General features: G+C 41.0%; 1 protein-coding gene across 2 annotated transcripts in view; it reads left to right on the top strand.

Moving 5' to 3' along the window:
* Positions 1-5354: 5354 nt before the first annotated feature.
* LOC113178324 (cytochrome P450 2J2-like) overlaps positions 5355-18359 on the top strand; it is a 54751-nt gene continuing 41746 nt past the window's right edge. Inside the window, exon 1 of one of the 2 annotated variants that reach the window (XM_077803713.1) lies at positions 5355-5607. In XM_077803713.1, coding sequence (XP_077659839.1) covers positions 5401-5607 — 207 coding nt within the window. In that variant the 5' untranslated portion in view covers positions 5355-5400. The remainder of the gene's footprint in view (positions 5608-18359) is intronic. The other variant, XM_077803714.1, reaches the window with a different exon arrangement.

Raw genomic sequence — 18359 nt, 5'->3', positions numbered from 1 at the left:
TATACTATAAGGGACTCTGTTGAAGTCATTTCTGTATTGTATTCCTGCCCTGCAGTACACTGCCCATAATTCTTGATGGGTAGGCATACACCAACTACTTGTGGAATAAATATAAAACTCCTGAAGACTCGTCCTGACCTAATGGATGCATTGGGACCCAGGGCCAGTGAAGTGTCACCACAATGAATCAGAAACATTGGAGAAGAGATGACTGTGACTACTAATTGAATTTTACATGTGCATAAAAAGTGTGTCATCTTTTTGCTCAAAATTTGTGGAGACATTAAAATACACGAGTCCTCTTCCCATCCAAGCATCACACAAGGATTTTGTTAAATGTACTCTTGTAAGTCTCCTATTTCTCCTTTATTTGGGAAACTTCAGGACTACTTACTCCCTTCCTTTGTACCTGAAACCTAGTGTGCCAGTAATCTGATATTATCTGCCACATTGTGGATGAGGCAACCAAAGTCAGCCAAGGGTGTGAATCTTCTCTCCACAACTCTGCTACAAAGAGATGCAAACATGGGCAGTGAATTATAAATGTAAAATCAGGCTGGAGGTCAAGGGACTTACAGCAGAGAAGAGTCTGGTGGCAATGGACCTGGGTCAGGCATAGCAAGACTGCAAGCACCAGGGGGAGGTCCCTCACTGCCCTAAATGTTCAGACAGGAAGCAAGGGCTGGCCAGGTGCCTAAGTAGCATGGATGACCACCTGAGTAAGCAAGGAACTGTGCTAGAACAGGGGACTCCATAGCTCAAGCTTTGGTGAACTGCTGCTTGCTTTCTTTTCCTCCCTCCCTCCCTTCCTTCCTAAAGAACACTGTCAACTAGATTGGTTTAATCTTTTCTTTTTAAATTGTTTTTAGTTGTAGATGGACACAATCTTTACTTATTTATTTTTATGTGGCCCTGAGGATCAAACCCAGTGCCTCACAGTTCACTACTGAGCTACAACCCCAGCCCCCAGCTGTTCTCTTAAGCTTGCCCAAGCAAACTGAATCAGTTTTCCCATGTGTGTGGTGTTTGTTGCTAAGCTACCAAAAGGGAAAGGTGGGGGATGCTGGGGAACAGTGCCCAAGGACATGCAGGTTGGTCACTCAACCTCCTACTGTAACTTTGAGCAAGACATTTCAAACTGCAAGCTATGTTCCTCTATAATTGGTAGGTTTCCAGGCAGGCTGGCAGAGGTTCAATGAACTCTCTACATACCATGGGCTATTGCCTTGTGACTCCACCAACATTTCACGCTCCCACCCACTGCAGTGCCACCAGGGCCCACCATGTGCATTGCCCTTGATGTGGAAGGTATCTTGTCTTCAGTTTGACATCCCTTTCCCTCTTCTGGGAATTTGCCAGTTCAGCTCCTCTTCAGGTTACAGTATCCCTCCAAACAGATCCCCGCTGGGACCTCAAGCTGTCGGCATTCTCAGATTCATATAAAATCCCACACCCATGCCACACCATGAGGGGCAGTGCAGTATTCCTTCAAGACAGTCCGCCCTTCTTGCCCATCACTGTCAGCCTTACTCAGCCTCTTGCCTACAGGAAGTTTCAAGCCTCAATGTGGCATTGATTTGTGGTACCAAGAGACTTTACAAAAACAAATAATTCCTGTAGGCTTGAAACCTCTCGCCAGGAGAAGGAAAAGTTAGCTTCTCCTCCATTTCATAGGAGATATGTGGAAAGTGAGGAGGACCTTCTTATCAAAGAAAACAAGAGCTGAAGAGGAGTAAAAGTGTCAGAAATATTTCATTCAAGAAAAATTAGGAAAAAGACCTCAGAATAGAACTAGGCTCCATTCTAAATACAGCCTGAACAAGTGGGCATTTATAGTGGGAGCATGCTGAGGGGATACCTGGATGGAAATAAGTGGAAACATCAATTTTGACTAAACCGAAGAAACAGGATTATTATTGAAGTTGGTCACATGATCAGATACCATTTGTATGTGTTCAGATCTCAAGGGAGATCATTGAATATCTGAAAGTAAAATTCTATATATTTGTAATGGAAGATGCTGTTTTATTGTGAATAGATTTGAACATATGACAGCATCCTTCAATATGGTTACTAAGTTAACTTTTTTTTTCATTTGGTGAAGTTGCTTTACTTTCCCCAATACCCAAACATGCTGGCTGTGTCACCCTAAATGCAGAAAGACCAAACCTTAGCATATTTCTACTTGAAAGAGTAGATAAAGCTGTTTTTGAAACAAAACCTCACCTTAATAGTAGTCTCAGGTCAGTTCAAATATTTATTGAAGATACACTATAAATCAAATAAATAGTATGGGGCCATTCCATTTCAGAGCTCATAGGTTATTACTGGTGGAAGGGGGAATGGGGGATTATAAATACACAAATCATTTGGTGTTAATTGTCTCTACATGAGAATGGATACCAAAAGAAAAAAATTAAGTATATATAGTTTCATAACATTTTTCATCATTTCCATCACAGTCTAACAGTCTTGAGGCTGAAAGACATTTGTTGATGAAGTCCCAATGTGTGTTGACTTCTCCCCAGCTGCTTACCTCATAAGCCAGTGCAGTACATTGTGCCTTGAATTCTAGCCACATTTTTTCCAATTCCTCCTCCACCTCTTCCTCCTTTATCTCCTTTCCCTCTTCTTTTTTTTGAAATGTCTTATATTGCCTTAATTTTTGAAAAATTGTTCAGATATAAAAGTCTATTTTAACAAGTTTTTCTCCCCTCTTTTTAGCACTGTGAAGATGGTTTCCCATTGTTTTCTGGTTTTCATTATCTCTGATGAAATTTCAGTTATTTATCCCTTGGTTCCTTTGTTCATTGAAGGTCTTTTGTCTTATGGTTGTTTTAAAGATTTTTAATATTAGTCCTCAGCAATTTGGTTATAATGTTTCTTAGTATGGTTTTCTTTATATTTTTCTTGATTAAAGTTGAGTTCCTTAAATCTGTGAGGTTATCACTTTAAGAAAATTTGGAAAAACTTTGGTTATTATTTCTTCAAATGTTGCTTTTCTGAACTGACCTCCTGCTCCATATTTCTGGAATTGAGTCATATAAATGTTAGACCTATTAATGTTGACTGACTGGTTACTGAAGTTCTGTTATTTTTTTTTTTTCACTTTTATTTCTCTGTGTGCTCAGTTGGGATAGTTTCTACAGCTCAGTTTTAAAGTTCATTTTTTTTTCTTCATCAGGGTCTCATTTGCCATTAAGCAACTCATTAATTTTTTAACATAATACATTTTATTTTTCCACTCTGGAATGAATTGATTCTTCTAAGTTTATAGTTTATTTCTCAATTATTTGCATGTTTTTCTTTAAATCCTCTATACTATCCACTGATAATTCCATATTTCTAGCATTTGTTCTACTGATTTTTCTTCTGATTATAGGTCACATATTCTTGCTTCTTCAAATGTCCAGTAATTATTAATTAGATACATATTTTTCATTCTTGAGTGTTTGGATTATCTTTTGTCTCCTTCTAAAGAGTGTTGAGCTTTGTTTAGGTAGGCAGTTAATTTACCTGTAAAACACCTTTGTTTTGTTTTTTGAGTTTAAAAACTTTGTTAAAGTGGGTCTAAAGTAGCCTGCATTCTGGGAGTCCTTGAGGTGACTTTTCTGGGGTCCCTACTGATCACCTGAGATGTTTAATGTGGTTTCTCTACTTTGCTCAGTGTTTAATAATTCCCACCCAGTAAAAGCTATGGCAACCATTAAGCTTATAGCTTTTTGGCAGTTAGTTATTTTGTCCCCACTAGATGCTCTTTGCCCAGCCTCTTGGAGTCTTGACATACCTACAGAGTTCAGCTATTCTCCTTGAAGATTTATGGAGCTCCTTCTTGGCAGAGCTTGTTCCTTTCTCTGCCTTACAAATTCCAGTCATGTCAGTCACTCCAAACTATATTTTCTCATCTAATAAAGACTACTGTGATCTGATTGTCCCCTCTCCTTCTTGTAATGGGGTCCAGTAAATGCCTCCAGGGAGAAAGTCAGAGATGGTGGAGTTCACTTCATTTGTCCTTTCTTTTGGGAATCACAGTCCTGCAGTTCCACTTTTCCAGTATCTGAAAACTCTTGTGTATTTATTTTATTGATTCTTTGGATTCTTTTGAATGAATTAATTTCAAATGTTAAGCATTCAGGATAATAATACATACATAATACAGAGCTTAATTTTTAAAAACAGTTTTAGAAAATTTCTTCCAACATATGTAAATATAGAAACAACATATGGATATATAGTAACTGTATTAAAACAGGAAATCTTGGACTGGGAGGATACAAAGTAAGCTCTAACTACCAGCCCATCTCCTCCATATTGGAAAGATAGGAAATTCTCCTTTATTTTTTAAGAAAAAAAATAGAATGTGTATTTTTACATTTAGTACACGATTAGTATTCCAGAATCATGCTGCAGGTTTTGAATATCTCACAAATGGTGAGACACAGGTAGGCACCATTGGATGACATGGAAGGTTGGTTCCTGGAATCCTAACACTCTTGGGGCTTCTGAGGGATCTTCACAGGGTAGACCAAAAAGAATCAGGACTAAGACATTTCTAAACAAATGTTAATTAAGCTCCTACTGTGGATGATACTCAGTGCTAAGAGCTTTGATGTAATGCTTTTGAATCTTTAGAACACTTTCAAATACAGGACCTTCTTAGATGTGTTTTAGACCTATAGATTGTCTTATTCACCCCATGTTCTTAGTACTTAACCTGTTTCCTCAACTGCAAGATAGAACTAACAAGATCTGTCGAAGCAAAGTGATTTATGTAAAGAGTTAAGTGTGCTTTATGGCGTGTATTAAGAAGCCAAGAAATGTTGGATGCTGCTGTCACTTCTGTTTACTAGACATGGTTCTGGTCACAGGGTGAGAGGGTGTTTGGAAAACAGCAGCTCCAATGTTTGTGGCGCTCTCTGAGATGCATAACCTGAGAGAATCATAACCTAAGAATCTCAACGGTATCGGAGAAAGGAGGACTTTCTAAATCGAAAAGAAACCGGTCCTAGCCAAGTATTTGTCAATTAGGTTGCATCTCAAGAATCTTAGCTCACATTTTCATTGCCAAGAACAGGGCTGGGTAAGAGGCTGAGGGAATTATGGACCATGGCTTGACTTAGGTCTGGAGAAGAGCCAGAAGGAGGGGCCCTGGGAAGGAGGGGCCTGGCGGAAGGCAGAGAGGCGGGGCGTAGGGCGGAGCGTGAGCGGGGCGCGGGGCGGGCATAGGGGAGGGCGCGGAGGCGGACATATGGGCGGGGCGCGGGGCGGACATAGGGGCGGGGCGGGCATAGGGGAGGGCGCGGGGCGGACATAGGGGCGGGGCCGTCTACAGTGACAGCAGGAGAGGACTGGAGCAGAAGAGTTTGTTTGTTTTCTAGAAAGCCAGCTGCTTTCAGAGCCATGCTAACAGAGGTGGTCTCTCTGGCGACCGCCTTCTGGGCAGGGCTCCATGCCAGGACTTTGCTGGTGGGTGCTGTCGTTTTTCTGTTGTTTGCTGACTTCAAAAGGCGGCGCCCAAAGAATTACCCACCAGGGCCCTGGCCTCTACCCTTGTTTGGCAACTTCTTTCAAGTGAACTTTGAGAATTCACACTTGGATGTTCAAAAGGTAGGAAGGGGCGAAGGTGCTTGACTGCGTCCATATGCTAACCCTGACTTGCAGGACAAGGGACTTTCTGGGGACCCTGGGCAAGAGGATGGGTGGCTGGGCAGCTCATGCTGCTAACCTGCTAAGTCCCACTTTGAGCTTTGTTTACCTTACCAGACATGTGGCATCATTCTACCTACCTGCCCTTTCTAGTGGCGCAGCAGATTTAAATGTTTACTTTTTAAGTGTGCTACCTAGGTTACCATTCTTAACTCATTTGTTTTCTTCTTAAACATTATTGAGATTCTTTTTTTCTTGTAATGTCCTTCTTTATCCCTGGTAATTTTCTTTGACCTAACTTTATTTGATATAATATAGCAATATCACTGTCTTTTGATTATTATGTGAGTAGTATTTGCTTCTTTATTGTCTTACATTTAACCCACTTTTATAATCATCTTTGAAATGAATTCTTGTAAACAACATATACTTGGTTGATTTTTTAAAAATTATGCCTATCTCTGTCCTTAAATAGGTGAAGGTAGGACATTTCTACTTAATGTATTCATTGCTGTGTTAGTGTTTAAGTCTACCATTTATTATTCTTTCCCTCGGTTGTTTGTTTGTTGCTCTGTTTTTCATTCCTGTTTCCCTTTCCTGTGTTTCTGGGAACTACTTGGACACTTCTCTTATAAGTCAATTTTTATTCATCTGTAGTGTTTTGAAGCATATCTCTTTTTAAATGTGGTTGCTCTAAATATTATGAGCTATATTAGTAGTTTAACGGAGTCCACCAGTGCAAGAAATTTCCACTTCGTGAAAGATAGACATAACAATTTAGGACCCTTGACCTTCACACTTTATAAATGTTTTAAACATTATATCTAATGCACTTAGAACCACAATACTATAATTTTGCTTTTAAATGTCAGATGCAATTTACAAAAAGCAAGAACTGTCTATTGTACTTATCCATTTATTTACACAATTTGTTGCTTTTTCTTCATTTCCCTGGTTCCAAGCTTATAATTTCCTTTATGATGTGAAGAACTTTCCTTAGCTATTCTTTCAGAGCTGGGTTGCTGGCAAATAATTCTCTTAACTTTCCTTCATCTCAAAATATGTTTATTTCACCTTTCTTTCTGAAGTCTATTTTCTTTGGACCTAGAATTCTAGGTTGAGAGTTTCTTGGAGGAACAGGTTTCTTGGAAAATAGAAGCAGAAGGGAGGTACCCCAGGAATAAGATAACTTCTGCCTTTCTTCAAAGGTAGAAATCAGAGGACTTCCCACATCTGTACCATAGGGAAGAATAATTCCTTGTCATTGAATGAGAAGGTGGAGATTAGTACTATGTCCTCTAGGGAGTCTTTAGCGCAGTTCAGGGGTGAAAGTCACAATTCTGCAGAGATAGGACATAAGGAGAAGGTGAAAGATGAGGTTGTACCATACTTTCCACTGCAGCTGCACTCTTCAGGGGAAAGGAAGGCCACATCTTCATGATGTTTGCCTCCAGGACACAGAATTAGAAGACTCAAATGTTTCTGTCCTGTTGGGCTCCTCTTTTTCTAGTCTTTTGGCTAAAATTAGTAGGATTTTCTTGGAGTTTTGTCTGTGATAATTGGTCTAGATTAAGAAGTATGATCTATGTCCCTCTTTTTCTATTAGGATAAATGGGACTAGAGAAGTTAATGATTATCCTAATGTCACAAAGCTGGCTAATTATGAGCTGTAATCCCACCTACTCATAAGTCTGAGGCAGAAGGATTGCAAGTTTGAGGCCAACCTGGGCAACTTTAGTGAGACTCTGTCTCAAAATAAAATATAAAAAGGGATGGAGATGTGTCACAGTGGTATAATTCCTCTGTGACTCACAAAACCAAACCAAAACCAAACCAAAACTCTAGCCAGTTGATGAAATTGAGACTAGGATCTTATTCCCAGTCCAAAGATTTTTTAAATCTCAATTTAGTTTTTATTTTATTTAGGTTTGCATTTTTATATTTCTGATGTAAAGGAAATAAAATTAAATGGCATAATTTAGTAATAATACTATCAAATTTATCTTCATGCACTTGGGAAACATTAAATATTAAGGTCTTTTTTCCACATTTTTTATTGATAGATTATATAGTTGTATATATAATAGAACCTGATAGGTCTTGTATCAGAATTTTTATGTTCCTCTTGTTTAACCTTTATGATAGGTACAAATTTTAGGTATCATCTAGTGGCATTTCCATTTTACCACTGAGAAAACTGAGAACAAATGTATTGTGATTTTCCCAGGTTATTCAGAGGATAATGGCAAAGCAAGGTCTTGAATCCAAGAATATTTGACTTAAAATTTATTGTCTCCTATACTACTTGACTCTGCATGATGTTAGTAGAGAATAATTGATTTTTCATGACATAGTTATGAGCTATTTATTTGTATATGTATTTCTTCAACAAACATTTATTAAGTACTTACCATGCCAGGCACTGCCCAAGACAGTGCCTGATGAAGAGAGTTTTACAAACTCCCATAACCCAAATGGATACTAGGAAATGGGATCACAATGGATGGGAAATCCTGAAGATAACCTTTTGTGGAATGTTGGAATTAATTGGATTGAATTTTAAAGGAATTTCAGGCAGGTGAATGGATTTTTTATGATAGGATATTTTAAATGGGGATGTGGCATGAACTAAAACACAGTGAAGAGACCAGAAAGAAACTGGCTTGTGTGGGTGGCATGTGGGAGACTTTGCTTTCCCTCCCCCTCAGACTTTGTAAACTTTCCCCATCACTGCTAGATGGCTTATTATAGTAACCTGTATTTAAATGAAAGAAAGTCTTATTGGGCTAAGTGGAAGAACTGTACATAAGATGGGTCAATTTATTAGTTAGCATGCACAGCAAGCTGCTTATAACAAAGAGACCCAAAATACAATGGTGTCAACTGTATTGAAATTTCTTTCTCTCTGACAAAACAGTTCAGATATAGGCAGGAAGTCCAGGATAGAGAGGCTGTTCTGTACCACAGTGTCATCCAAATTCTCCAGTTCCTTATGATATTGCTCTGGTCCTTCACCAACACCATTATGTGTGGGTTCTGGCTCATGAGAAGGGGAAATGGGGGTGGTGAGCAATCAGCTTTCATTTAAGGCTTTTACCCAGAAGATGCACACATAACCACTACTCACATCCCACTGGTTACACCTAGAGAGGCTGGGAGATATAATTATGATGCCAGCTAAAACCTAGGCAGCTCCATCACTCAGAGGAACAGAAAGAAAATATCTTTATCCCTTCAATGAAGGATGAGACCTATAGAGGGGACTGTAAAGAGCCCAAACTTTATTTCCACTAGCTATGTGCTAAATCTCTGTGCCTCTTTTTTCTGAAAACTAGGTATACTTTGTGGGATTATTATAAGTATAATATAAGTTTATGAATATCAAGTGATTGCCAGGATGCCTAGCATGTAGATGTGCTTATTTCTATATTTCTATATTTTTTATTCTTCCCTTTTCTGTAACAGCTTATAGAAAAGCTAGTTGTTGGTTACAGGCTGGGCATCTTTTATGTGTCCTGGTTGCTGGATGAGTCCCATCAGCCCCCTCTCTGGTCTCTGTCCCTGCATTCCTTAGATGCTGCCATTATCAGAGCCCTCTTCCTAAATTATACCCCCTGAAATATTAGTGGTAATAGTTTCATTATTAATTTTATTATTATGGTTACTTATCACAATAATCCTAAAATAGGAACTAGTAATATTCCCTATTTTATAGAATTAGAAACCAAAACCAAAATTAGAAACTGAAACCAAAACCAAAAATAAATAATTTATTGCTAAATTACACATGAAGTAAGAAGCAGACCTGAATTCAGACAGGTTGTGTGACTCCTAAGTCCAGACTATTAGCACACTTCACCTCTCCTACTCAGATATTTCCAGGCTCTATTATCTGTTACGAAGTAAGATCCAAATATTTCACTCCTGTGTCTAAAGATTACCACATCAGCACTGTCACCCATCTTCCTTGGCACCTGAGAAGAAACTCTTTTCTCTGTGTGCTTCTATACTTTCCCACATCAAACAACTTAAGGATGGAATAGTAACAATAAGAACTTATCTGTATGCTCCGTTAGGTTGTGAGCTTCTTGAATTTAAGGATTTATTGAATCCCCCAGACCTGGGCCTAGACCTTCAGCATAGGTCATGTTCTTCAATGAACCTTTCACTCCAGTTAGAGTGAGTCCTTTTTTCCCAGACACCCACATTTTCTGCCTTTGCATTTGTATGTGCAGTGCCCACAAAGTGTCTCTGTCTTCATAATGAATGCCCTTTTGCTGATATCCTTGCCTTCATTTAAGATCTGGCTCAAATACAATTTTCAATATCTGGCTCAAGTATTCTCTCATATCTGTGGTGGAAATTCATCTCCTCCTGCAATACTTTATACCCCTTTCTGCCAGCATTACAGCATATGTCATGTGCTATGCATTGCACTTTTTTTATGTACAGTTGCTCTTTCTCAAGAGGTGACCAGTGAGACCATTATGCTTAGCAAGAGTATATACAGTCATGCACAACTGTATTTAGTTGTATAAGGTTTTACTGGAGAGCAGATCCATGACATATACTAGATTTTCAAAGATTCCATACTCAAAAAGATAAGAACCACTGTTATAAAACTTCATTTCTTTTTCTTTGTGGGATAAAAATGCTTTTTAATTATAAAAGCAACACATACACATTGAGAGAATATTGTGTGTATGTATTTGTGTGTGTCTTCATACATGTACTTAGGATAATGATGTCCATCTCATTCCTCCATATTTTTTACACCACTTGCCCCTCCCTCCCCTTTTCCCTATCTAGAGTTTGTCTAATCTTTCCATGCTTCCCCTCCCAACCCCACTATGAATCAGCCTCCTTATATCAGAGAAAACATTTGGCATTTGGTGTTTTGGGATTGGCTAACTTCACTTAGCATTATATTCTCCAACTCCATCCATTTACCTGCAAATGTCATGATTTTGTTCTATTGTATTGCTGAGTAATATTCCATTGTGTATCTATTCCACATTTTGTTTATCCATTCATCTACTGAAGGGCATCTAGGTTGGTTTCACAGTTTAGCTATTGTGAATTGTGCTGCAATAAACATTGATGTGGCCATGTCCCTATAGTATGCGGTTTTTAAGTTCTTTGAGTATAGACCAAGGAGTGGGATAGCTGGGTCAAAGGTGGTTCCATTCCCGGTTTCCCAAGGAATCAGCATACTGCTTTCCATATTGGCTGCACCATTTTGCAGTCCCACCAGCAATGTAAGAGTGTGCCTTTTCGCCCACATCCTTTGCCAACACTTATTGTTATTTGTATTCTTAATAGCTTCCATTCTTACTGGAGTAAGAAGAAATCTTAAGAGTAGTTTTGATTTGCATTTCTCTAATTGCTAGAGATGTTGTACTATATATATATATATATATATATATATATATTTGTTGATTGATTGTATATTACCTTCTGAGAAATGTCTGTTCAGGACCTTGGCCCATTTATTGATTGGGTTATTTGTTTTTTTGGTGTTTAGTTTTTTGAGTTCTTTATATACGCTAGAGATTAGTGGTCTATCTGATGTGCCTATTGTAAAAATTTGCTCCCAAGCTGTAGGCTCTCTATTCACCTCCCTAATTGTTTCTTTTGCTGAAAGGAAGCTTTTTAGTTTGAATCCATTCCATTTATTAATTCTTGATTTTAATTCTTGAGCTATAGGAGTCTTATTAAGGAAGTAGGGGCCTAATCCTATATGATGGATATTTGGGCCTACTTTTTCTTCTATTAGACATAGAGTCTCTTGTTTAATTCCTAGGTCCTTGATCCACTTAGCAGGAGAGAGAATCTTACCTCTCCTTGTGCCTACCCTGCCACCTCTTCACATACACACACACATTCACATACACTCACACAGACACTCATCAATACCTCTATAGGACATTAGTATATATTTCTAGATTTGTCCATAATAAAGATAAAATTATATTAGTGACTTTTTACTAGGGGTTCTGTGTATCAATAGGAAAAATGTTGAACACCCCATACAAAAATGTTTGAAAGACATAAACAGGTGATTGAAAAATACAACATGTAGATAGAAGGAAAAATGTTAAATCTGAGAAAAAAAAACAAAAGCAGCATGAATTTTTGGATGATACACACACACACACACACACACACACACATGCACACATGTATGGTTTAGTGCTAGTGACAACTGAAAAACAAAACCTCTTACCATGAAGTGTGAATTGGTACCCTGGTCCTTTTCTTTCTTTTCCTCTCTTTTAGTGTCTTTGTTCTGCTGTCTCTTATAAGAACTTAGATTAAATTAGAATCTTTTGGTCATAGTAATTCAATCTCTTGTCTCACTAACCTTTCACTTTAATTTTATTTATTCTAAACATTCATTTAATTACACCTTGTTTTTCAAATGCTTAATCCTACAGTTGGAGTTTTTATTCCCACTATTGAATTTGCCATCCCCATTTCTTTTTGTTTGCCTTTTATAACTTCTATGTCAATCTTTTTTCTTTTTTTATTTTCATTTCTCATCTTAAGCCTATTTTAGCCTTCTGAACTATCTCATAAATTTTAACCTCTTTTCTTCCTTTACTCTCTGTTTAAATTTTTTTAAATGACTTGTTTGATGTTATCTATTGAAAAGTTTTCTCTGCCTTATGAAATCTCTGATGCACTCTGGATCATTCAATCCATATATTGAATTGGCTGAGAGACCAGGTTCATTTAAGAATTGCTGAACGCTGCAATGATCACTTCTACAGCTCTAGGAGGTCATTTAACCTATCCATGTTTACATACTTAATAATTCCATAAAAGGTTTTGATTCAGTTCTGATGAACAAAAATACACATGGGCAGAGAACACGTAAAGATGGAATATTGTAGTTCATTTCAGTAAATAGTGTTGAAGGTCTGAATCCTTCCAAATAAAAGTTAGATTCTAGATTATATGCATTCCCCATTACGAGTCACTTAACTTGAGATTTTCAGCTAAATTAAAAAAAAAACTCTTAATTGAAGTTCTAAATTATCCAGTGAATTCTTGTAAGGGTTAAAAATGTTATCCAGGCTTTCATCAAGAAGAAAACAAATTTTACATGTGTGGACCATTACTACCATTTCTTAGAAGAAATGACTTGTAAGTTTTGGCTTTTCCCTTGCTAGCAAGACAGGGTAGACTCCTAAAAATGAATGGAGATTAACCCAGGACTCTGGATCGAAAGAAAAATGGAAGAACTAAGCTCAGGCTTTGTCTTTAAGATGAATACAGGATGGTGGGATGAGAATGCATTCATTGAGTCTGCTCTGATGGAACCAATGTTAGGTCCAGGGCTCTAAGAGCATCATGGTGGAATGTTAAGTGTGTGGGGATGGAGCTGGGGAGGGAGGCCACAGATAATTGCAGGAATTGAGCCTTTCTGTCTGGTACAACTGCTACAGCTGGACCAGATCCAGGCAGACAAAAAACAGAGGGAAGGTCTACTTAGGGATCATTCTTGAATAGAAAGGTTGAAAGGAATTTTGATTAATGATCATATGCTATTTTCCAACTCATATTGGCACAAACTTGCACACTTGTGCATATTCATCCCAATCTAATATCTCTTTCCCTTACACCATGTCTCTCACCCTCCCTTTCCTTCTCACTTTCACTTTCTTATTCTCACTAAACTTTAAGTTCCTAGAGCCATCCCAAATTCACATCTGTAGCCTCAAATCTTACAAAATGTTTGGCATGTTCCCTCTACTACTAAATAGCTTTGTCACCTTGCTATATCACTTCAGCTACCACCATTTTTCTCTGCTACTAGATGAGTAAAGTCCTTACTACACAGAGTGACCATTAGATTAGTGAGATAAAGCATGAAAGATGCCCACCATGGCACCCAGGGAACACAGCTGTTTCTGACCACAAGCACCTTCCTCCTGCATTTTAGTGTGCTCCTGTCCTCACTGTCACCCTGTGGGTGCATCCACATTCCTTTGAACACAGAACTCATTCATTCCATGGAGACTCTCTGGGTGGCTGTGTGCCTGGAACCAGAAAACAAAGTGCTTTTCATCTCGCTGCTCTCATTCTTCCTCACAGAACTTTAGGGGGGAGAGTTAATTTTCTCTTTTATAATAGGGAAGCTGAGGCTCAAAAAAATGAAGAAACTTTCCCAAGAGCCCACAGTTGGTGAACCCCAGAGCCAAGATCCTCCCATAGCTCCAGAGCTGGAACAGTCTCTCCATATGTGGCCTGCACCCTGTAAAGCACTTCTTGTTATCTGGCAGATGGTGAGGAAGAGGCTTTCTCCTCTGGTTACTGATATTTTGATTTATCTTAATAAAAGTGTCACAGGAAAGCAGGGAGCTGAAACTCCAAACTTCAGTTCTTGTGTTCTGATGAAAGAATATTTAAAGGCAGACACCAAAAGTCAGACAAGAGAACTTTATTAGAAGAGAAAGTGAGGTGAAAAGAAAAAAAAAAAACCAAAAAAAAAAGAAAGTGAGGGATTAGCAAAAAGCATTCTCAATGGAGAGAATGGGTCATCTCCAAGCAGAGAATGACAAAGTAAACAATGCTACCCCCAATTTCATTCCTATTTGATGTTTACCAGGAGACCTGAGGACCACCTTCTGTACTCTTTGCCAATTAGGAGTTCAACTCTTCCTTCACGTCAGGTGGAGGAGTTTTAGACCTTAGTTGGTCCTCTCCAGAATTGTCATGGTGGCTATTCTATTTAGGGGGGCTTCATCTATAAGTCAGTCAATGTTGAGAGTCGCCCCGGCTTCAAAGACTAACTTCCCCATCCCCGGAGAAGAGCTGTTTAATGGTCAGCCCTGCTGGCTCACATGATGCTTACCCACCAATCAGATTAGACCTGCTGGCTCACATGATCCTCACCCACCCATGAGACTAGCCCTGCTGGCTCACATGATCCTTACCCACCAATCAGAAAGCACCCATGCCAACTCTCAAACCCTTCAACCATTAAACTGTCATAACTGTCAAACCACCCCCGGCTCTACAAATATGCAGAGCTGTTCTTCAATAAATGGGCATTTTCTCCGAGGATGACACGCCTTGTTCGTTCTTTCATTGGTGCCCAAACCAGGGAGGAGGAATGCCTCGCTGCTCGTAGGCCCCTTCTCTCAAGGCTTGCCGTCCTCGTCCACTGTTTCGAGCACTGCTACTACTCACACAACACTGGCTCTTCAGTAGGTGAGTTCCCCTATCAGGTATCCAACTTCAGACGGGCTATATGCAGGGGCTTTGACCTTGATCGTCTGGCCAACCTCTGACGCCCAATCTGGAGGAGAGAACACACCCCACCACGACCTTCACAGTCATGGTGGACTCTCTGGAACCTGGTTCATGAGCAGGAGGTCCTGAGGGGTGGAAGAACAGGCACTCCTCTCTCTCTCTCTCTCTCTCTCTCTCTCTCTCTCTCTCTCTCTCTCTTTCTCAATCACCCTTGTCCCTCTCCTGACCTATGGGGGGCCTCTTCTTCCCTCCCTACAGACTCCCCCTTATTAAATTCTGCACACAAGATTGGTCTTACTATCAATTAGACAATCAAAGACAATGGCCCCCAGGAGGATCCCTAGATCCCACAATTCTCAGAGATCTGTTTAACTTCTGTAAGCGCTTGAAAATGTGGAAGGAGATCCCCTATGTTGAGGCTTTTTCTCTTCTTTGCTCTCACTCTGACCTATCTGGCAGATGAACCCCCTCCTACCGACCTCCCCTGAGGGCTCTGTCCAGTCCCTCAGGTGCTCCCCCTGACTCAGCCAACACCTTTAGTTTCCCCCAAACTAGATCCCGCTCCCTAGTCCCACAAACCATGGCCACCTTAAGAGAGGTTGCTGGACCTGAGGGCATTATCCGGTACATGTCCCATTCTCTATGAATGACCTTACACAACTCGAGCAAAGGTTGGGCTCATTCACAACAGAAGAGAGTTTCAATGGGTCCTCCAGGCTTATAGCCTCAATTATATGTTATTGGCTAATACTCTCCTTCTTGAGGAACATACCAGAGTCTGGGAACTTGCCAGAGCCCATGACGATGAAACTCACTGAGTTATTCCCAATCACACTCTGGGGCCACTTGCTGCCCCAGATTAAACTCCCAACTGGGATTATACACAAACTGGCATACAGAGTAGGGACCGATTCTCTGCATATATTATTGCTGGGCTCAAAAAAGCGGCATGTAAAGCTGTCAATTTCCAAAAATTACAAGAGACCCCATTGGAATTTCTGGATCGGCTTATGAAAGCCCTTCAGCAGTAACCTAGATCCCAAAACCCCAGATGGCCATCATGTCCTTATGACATATTTCCTCTCACAGAGCTACCCCGACCTCCGGGCCAAATTAAAAAAGCTCGAGCAAGGTCCTGCCACCCCCCAGACTGAGAAATTTCAGATGCTCGCCCAGGCCCTGCAGGGTGCTTCCATGTGTTGCCGCCCATCACCGAAACCCGCCCCCCCACCCCCACACCTGCTTCAAGTGTGGCAAGGAGGGACATTGGGCCAGGTGGGCCAGGGCATGCCCTGTACCACACACTCCGTGTATCCCATGCCCTAAATGTCAACAACAATGTCATTGGGGCTCTGACTGTCCTAGATCCCATAGGAGGCCTATGGCCAGGGAACCCTCCAACCTTCTGGGCATGGCAATCAATTGACAGTGCCTTGGGTCCTTTTCCCTAGCTGAAACTATCAATAGACAGCAACCCAGGGTGCGGATTCAGGTGGATGGACACAAGGTTGATTTTCTTCTTGACACCGGGGCTACCTTCTCTGTTCTGACAGAATTCTGGGGGCAAACAGTGCTGTCCACCTCTCCTGTTGTTGGGGTAGGAGGAAAGACCATCTATCCAAGAAAGACTCCCCTATTACTCTGTTCTGTAGACAACTTCCCATTCTCTCAGATATTCCTAGTTATGCCCCAATGTCCAGTTCCTTTGCTCGACTGAGATATTCTCTCTAAATTCAATACAACAATCAACATCTGGGCTCCTGTCATCAGTCAGGCCCCAGAATTGGCCTGTTCATCTTTTCTGGCCCTTTTGGCAGAACACCATACTAAAAAGGATCACTACCCCTTACCTACGAACCTGGTTGACCCGAATGTATGGGATACCCACACCCCCTCCACCATTTCCTGCCCACTAGTAAAGATCCCAATCAGGCTCAACCTCCTGTCCACAAAAGCTCTTCTGGGCCTACAACCTATTATTCAGGACCTTCTTAGCAAGGGGTACCTCTGTCCTGCTCATTCCCCTTACAATACTAGCGGTAAAAAAGCCCAACGGGTCCTATCACTTAGTTCAAGACCTACGACTCATCAACACCTCCGTTAGGCCCATACATCCTTTGGTTCCCAAGCCATTCACCCTGCTGTCTCAGATCCCCCACACTGCCACCCACTTCTCGGTCATAGATTTAAAGGATGCTTTCTTCTCCATTCCCCTTGCTCCCGAATCACAAGATCTTTTTGCCTTTACCTGGACAGATCCCACCACCAGACATTCTCCACAACTAACCTGGACTGTCCTTCCTCAGGGATTTCGAGATAGTCCACACCTCTTTGGACAAACCTTGACCTCCGACCTCCAATCTTTTCACCCTCAGTGCCCCTAACCTCCTTTTGCAATATGTTGATTACCGTCCGGCAAATCTCTTTACTCACCTGCGGGGAAGATAGCACTCCACCACAGCCTTTAAGGCTACGGTGGCCCTCAGGGACTCCTTCCTTGGGCAGATTTCTAAAGTCCTGGTCCTCTCACTTTTAAGACTCGGCCGTTAGAGAGACGTTTACCCTTCCCTTCCACTCTCTTGTCCCGCCTCTCTCCTCTTTTGGCCCTGGGAGTATCCGGCCTCTCCAGGAGGGGTCCCAAAAAGCCTTGGCCAAGGTCTCCCATGGCTCCAGCTCCATCCAAGATGAAAGCTTCGACTGTCAGGATTTGGTGATGACCAATCTCTGCAGCTTGAACCTGCCACTTAGGCACTCCTGATTTTTTGGCTCTAGCAGGGACGCCCCTTTTGCCAATAAATCAGTTTCCTCCTTCTCTGCGTCCTCTTCCCTCCTCCTTACATGGGTAATGCGTCCTCTCTGCCGGTCAACTCTCCCCTACAATGCCTCTTGGATCAAATATAGCACCCAGGCCTGGCCAACTTATCCCTTAGACAACCAAAGTTGATGGCCCCTTTTTGGGTCCCTGGATCCCTCCAAGGGATCTCTACAATTACTGTGAGCGTTCAAAAAAAAAATGGGTAGAGATCGCTTATGTCCAGGCTTTCTCCTTGCTCCGATCCAATCCTGCTCTCTGCATCTCTTGCAAACCTCTACAAATTCTTCTAGCCCGTCCAAAGGGCGCTCATCAGATGACACAGTTCTCCTACTTTCTTGGCCTTAAAGGGATATCAGGCCTCTTTACAAAAGGCCCAAATAGCATGTTAAGGGGTCACATATCTCTCAAGGGAAAAAGGCCATTTCAGTAGACAGAAAACAGCTTATTGTGTCTATACCTACACCAAAGACCAAAGATGACATACTCTCCTCCTTCTTGGGTTTGGCTGGGTACTTCAGGGCCTGGATTCTCCCTCCTCTCCAGGCCGCTATATAATCTGGCCAAGGGCCCCCTTCCCCCCTCAGTGGTAGGAAAGCCCTTTAAAAAGGCCCTCCTCCAGGCACCCGCCCTGCATCTC

This window comes from Urocitellus parryii, chromosome 11 (assembly GCF_045843805.1).
Source record: "Urocitellus parryii isolate mUroPar1 chromosome 11, mUroPar1.hap1, whole genome shotgun sequence".
Lineage (NCBI taxonomy): Eukaryota > Metazoa > Chordata > Mammalia > Rodentia > Sciuridae > Urocitellus > Urocitellus parryii.
The sequence above is the reverse complement of the archived record's forward strand: the minus strand, read 5'-3'. Positions and strand labels throughout refer to the sequence as shown.